General features: G+C 38.2%; 1 protein-coding gene across 2 annotated transcripts in view; it reads left to right on the top strand.

Moving 5' to 3' along the window:
* Positions 1-4,976, top strand: part of LOC106879057 (beta-arrestin-1) — a 63,714-nt gene that overhangs the window by 14,438 nt on the left and 44,300 nt on the right. Inside the window, exon 1 of one of the 2 annotated variants that reach the window (XM_014928485.2) lies at positions 372-739. The exons of the other annotated variant lie outside the window; for it this stretch is intronic. Coding sequence (XP_014783971.1) covers positions 723-739 — 17 coding nt within the window. The 5' untranslated portion in view covers positions 372-722. Of the gene's footprint in view, positions 1-371; positions 740-4,976 lie in introns of those variants that run through there. 2 annotated transcript variants of the gene reach the window in all.

The raw sequence follows: 4,976 nt of genomic DNA, 5'->3' as shown, positions 1-4,976 counted from the left end.
GAGAGAGAGAGAGAGAGAGAGAGAGAGAGAGAGAGAGAGATCCGTAGGTGTGGAGTTAAGTAAAATATCCGTATGCAGGTAAGTCGGTGATTAAATAGATAGATTGATTGATTGGTAGATAGATAGATAGATAGATAGATAGATAGATAGATAGATAGATAGATAGATAGATAGATAGATAGATAGATAGATATACAGACAAATAGATATAATATCGCTTCGTATAATCTATGTATAAATGTGATTATGTAAGTTAAATACGAACGCCAATATATAATGGCTGCTACTGATTTGCATGTGCTCGGCGATTAATCGTCAGCATATTAACACAGATTAACTGGTAATGAACGCCAAAATTGGCAGCTAGCTCATATTCAGTTCTCATGTACGGGAAGTAGTCTGAGGAAAACTACTTCATCATATTGTCTTTATATTCACTCAAAGTGAGGTGGCATACACGAACTGCAAAGAATAACAGAGATCATTGTCGTCTGTTGCTTTCAACGCGGAAGCAAACGAACAGCAAGAGTTAATACTTTTATTCTGATTTTCTATTAAACCAAGGATCCGTTGTATCCACACCCTGAGAGACATACATATTCATAAAAAAAATTATATAATACAATAATTTACCCATATATTATTTGAAGAAAAATCCGCTTGAAATTATTTCAAACGAGCGCCTCCAGGTTCCGTTTGATCCTTCAAGACATATACCAAAGATGGTCACCAAAAGGAAGTGAGTAGTTTCTCATTACAATTATGTTTGCTTATTCGTTGTATTTGATTTGGTTTCATTCATTACTTTTCAAACAGAAATGCTTTGTTATACTTTGTAAAGAGAGTAGAATATACAGATTGATGTTAACACATCATAACGGCCAGAAAACCAGGTTTTTAATAAAGGTTTCTTATAACGCCATATATTGACAGCGATATATTTATTGGCTGACCAGTAGTTTTGTTTCTATCTCTAATGTCCTTTTAAATACATGAAGATTATCGCTTTGTACTTTCCTCATCTAGTATACTCGGCTGTCGTGTCACCAGAGAAATCAATTATTCTGCGGCGAGACACTTAGAAAGAGGCTCTTACCGAGACGAAAACACGACGTAAGATTCATATTTGCTGTGTTTGATCTCTTGTGATACAGCATACATTGGAAAGTATCGGTGCAATTCTCATGATCCTTTGAAATTGCTGAGAGGAAGGGAGAGCATTATCTTCAGATCGAAGATCTGGCTAGAATGCTTCTAACTGTTTGTTTCTTGCTAAAGACACCTAAGGACCAGTCGGTGGTGTTAAACTGAGAGACGGGATTAAACCAATTCTTCTTAATGATAACAGTTGTTTTGTCATTTTTGTTGTTCAGACTCAGATCAACTTTGAAAGAGCAGATATCAGTCAAACGAATTTAAATCGTGACCAAAAGGAAGGGTCCGTTATCTAATGTGTAGTAAATGTGCGTCTCCTAATGGCAAAGGTGTCGAATTTAGGTTTTAAAAACTAAAAAAGTACTGCGGTCGATTCATTTGACCAAAGTTGTTCATATACCCCGAACTACATTATCTACTCTTTTACTCTTTTTTACTTGTTTCAGTCATTTGACTGTGGCCATGCTGGAGCACCACCTTTAGTCGATCAAATCAACCCAGGACTTATTCTTTGTAAGTCTAGTACTTATTCTATCGGTCTCTTTGCCGAATTCACGATCATAAGGACCGTTGAGTTTTGGAGTAACGCATACCATTTCACGTTGCTTCAGTCAACTCAGCTGGAAATAAACACCATCTGAGATTGAGGGCAACCCTCTCTCCCTCCAGATGTTACATCCTCAGTGTTCTTCCAAGTCAAGTGTGGAGAGTCGAGAGGGCGTCTGTGTCCGATCGCAATTTCAAAAGCACCGAAAACAGTTAACGAAAACGTGTTACTTGTTTTCAGGTCTCTCTTGCGAGTGACAGTTAAGCAAGCTTTTATGTTATTTTCCATATTAATGACGCAGGATGTGATCTGAGAGATATATGGCTGTTATTTCTAGTAGATCAGTCACAGGTGGGTCTTTCTTTAGCTCGGAAAACATCAATGAATATGAGAAGGGCATAAATATCATACAATCTTATCCCCTCTCCACATATGTATCCGTTATTCCGTCAAAGAAACAAATTTTTAAAATCCAGTTTATAGTTTCTTATTTAGATGTGAAGCTAGTTTCAGATTCCAATCAAAGCGGTTTTTAATATACTTGACGAAAACCCTGAGAAAAATCTTGAAAAATTTCTGTTAGTGAGTTTTCCAGAAGTTATCCAGCATTCACGAAACTCCCATTCTTTTCTTAAACATCAGATCTTTTTCGATAAGTAGAAGGCTACTATCAGTGTAATCGATCGATCAAAATCAATATATTCTAAGTGCATACGGTGGCGAGCTGGCAGAAAAGTTAGCACGTTTAGCGGTATTTCGTCTGTCTCTGAGTTCAAATTCCACCGAGGTCGGCTTTACCTTTCATCCTTTCGGGGTCAATAAATTAAGTATGAGTTGCATACTGGGTCGATCTAATTGACTGGCCCCTCCCACAAAATTTCGGGCCTCGTGCCTAGAGTAGAAGAAATTATAATTATTAAAGGCGGCGAGTTGGCAGAAACGTTATCACGCCGGATGAAATGCTTAGCGGTGTTTCGTCTGTCTTTACGTTCTGAGTTCAAATTCCACCAAGGTCGACTTTACCTTTCATCCTTTCGAGGTCGATAAATTAAGTACCGGTTGCGTACTGGGATCGACTTGATCGACTGGTCCCTACCAAAATTTCGGGCCTTGTGCCTAGAGTAGAGAAGAATATATTCTAAGTGCTTACAGGTAAAAATCAATGAGTGAGGCCTTTATGTGATCACCCAACCTGCAAGAAAGAGCAGTCAAATTATCTTCAAATAATACCCTCCCATTATAAACAAAATATAGAATACATTAGATAATGTAGTTCGGGGTATATTTAATCTGAAGTAGACAAAAAAAAAAAACGAAAAGAAAGAAGGAAAGAACAGCATAGTCAGTTTTATCCGGACTGATCTAAGGCTAAACAAGAACATGAAAAAGATAACTAATTTTTGTTGATTCTGGATTCATGAATAGCAGAGCTGCAAAGATTACTCAAACTGGATTTAAACTCAAAGACTCATGCAGAATCTGTTATTTCTATAGATATGACAGCTCTATATATCTAGTGTTTTGCTTGATGGCTTCATAAAGATTAATGGCAATAAAGAACCTACAAATCCAATGAATAGTACTTATTTCATAAACTCTGGACAGGCAAACAAAGGAGCCTCTTCGCAATCGCTCGATGAGCGAGAAATAGCAGCTAAATCTTACTCAAACCAGATCCTAAAGTCTTTAAAATAAAAGTTAATGATAGATCGGCCAACGTAGGAAAACACATACAGACGCACACACACACACACTAATCAGAAACTTTTATCATTTTTATCTTTTGTTTCTATCATTGAACTACGGCCATGCTGGGGCACCGCCTTGAAGGGTTTGGTCGAATAAATCACCCTCAATACTTATATTTTTAAAGCCTGGTATTTATTCTTAGGAATCGCTAAGTTATGGGGACGTAAACAAACCAGCACCGGTTGTCAAGTAGTGTTGGGAGACAAACACAAAGACACACATACGTAGATATACATACATATATGTATGTGTGTGTATATGTGTGTGTATGTGTGTGTGTGTGTATGTGTGTGTGTGTGTGTGTGTGTGTGTGTGTGTGTGTGTGTGTGTGTGTGTCCGCGTGTGTACATACAAGCTTCTTTAAAGTTTCCGTCTGCCAAATCCACTCCCAAATTTTTGGTCGGCACAGGGCTATAGTAGAAGACACATGCCCAAAGTGTCGCGCAGTGGGACTGAACCCGCAACAGCATGGTTTGGAAGTAAACTCCTTCCTTACCACACACGCCTACAGAAGCGAGTTAGATTGATACTGACGTGGGGCTGAGTAACAATAGTAGCACAGGAGAGTCGAAGGGAAATTTTGACTCCCAGCTCACCTTCCACACGTAGAATACAGCATAAAACCTCTTAACGTACGTCGTTTAGGGGGGATCGCTCTGGTTTGATCCCAGTTTCTAAATGTTCTGCTTCTGTGCTTCTCATATGATTAAAACATTGACTTCTTATTGATTAGTCACCAAGAAAAACTGGGAAAAGAAGATACTTAACGGTTGTCTGATATCAGTAATAATATATTTACATCGATCAGGTTAATCTGTATCCAGTAAGATTGTCTTAGAAAACGTAAAGCATTTTAACCGTTGGGTTCAGATATTCTTTACTAAGTTCTTCGGAATCTTATCTCTCCCTTGCACACACAGACGCACGGGCCCTGGAAAAGGATTCGAACTGCGTAAAAATAATATTCTGGACGACCGCACCATCAACTACTATACAGAGTGCCCCCCGGATTACGCTGTCGATTCTACATCGTAAATGCCGCTGCTTTGAATACGATAGATACGGTAAATACGGTAAATGGCGCTGCTTGCAATACGATAGATATGAGACTGGAATACCATCAGAAGGCATGTTATTTGCATGTCTTTGTTTAGAATTGGTGCTGTCATGCTATAATTTCAGGATCATAGAGCGTTTCATCTCTGAGCCTGTACACTTCGCCTGCGGAAAGCTTCCATTTGCAGTTTGTTAAATCATGAACACAGTCAGCTGGTCTCAGTTACTACAACTGTCTCCCTAGTGCTTTCTTCTAGTTATTTGGATTCCAACTCGAACATGTCTTGCTGAGAAATCATAGTGATTAACTGCAATAGTGGAGAATGAAGAGAGTGCCACACTTTGATAAGTGACTCATGAATCGAGTCCTGGTATTTGTGTGTATGTGAGCATACTCTCGTAATAGATAGATAGATAGAAAGATAGATAGATTATATATATATATATATATATATATATATATATATGT

The sequence above is a fragment of the Octopus bimaculoides genome, chromosome 5, assembly GCF_001194135.2.
Source record: "Octopus bimaculoides isolate UCB-OBI-ISO-001 chromosome 5, ASM119413v2, whole genome shotgun sequence".
In the NCBI taxonomy this organism is placed as follows: domain Eukaryota; kingdom Metazoa; phylum Mollusca; class Cephalopoda; order Octopoda; family Octopodidae; genus Octopus; species Octopus bimaculoides.
The sequence above is the reverse complement of the archived record's forward strand: the minus strand, read 5'-3'. Positions and strand labels throughout refer to the sequence as shown.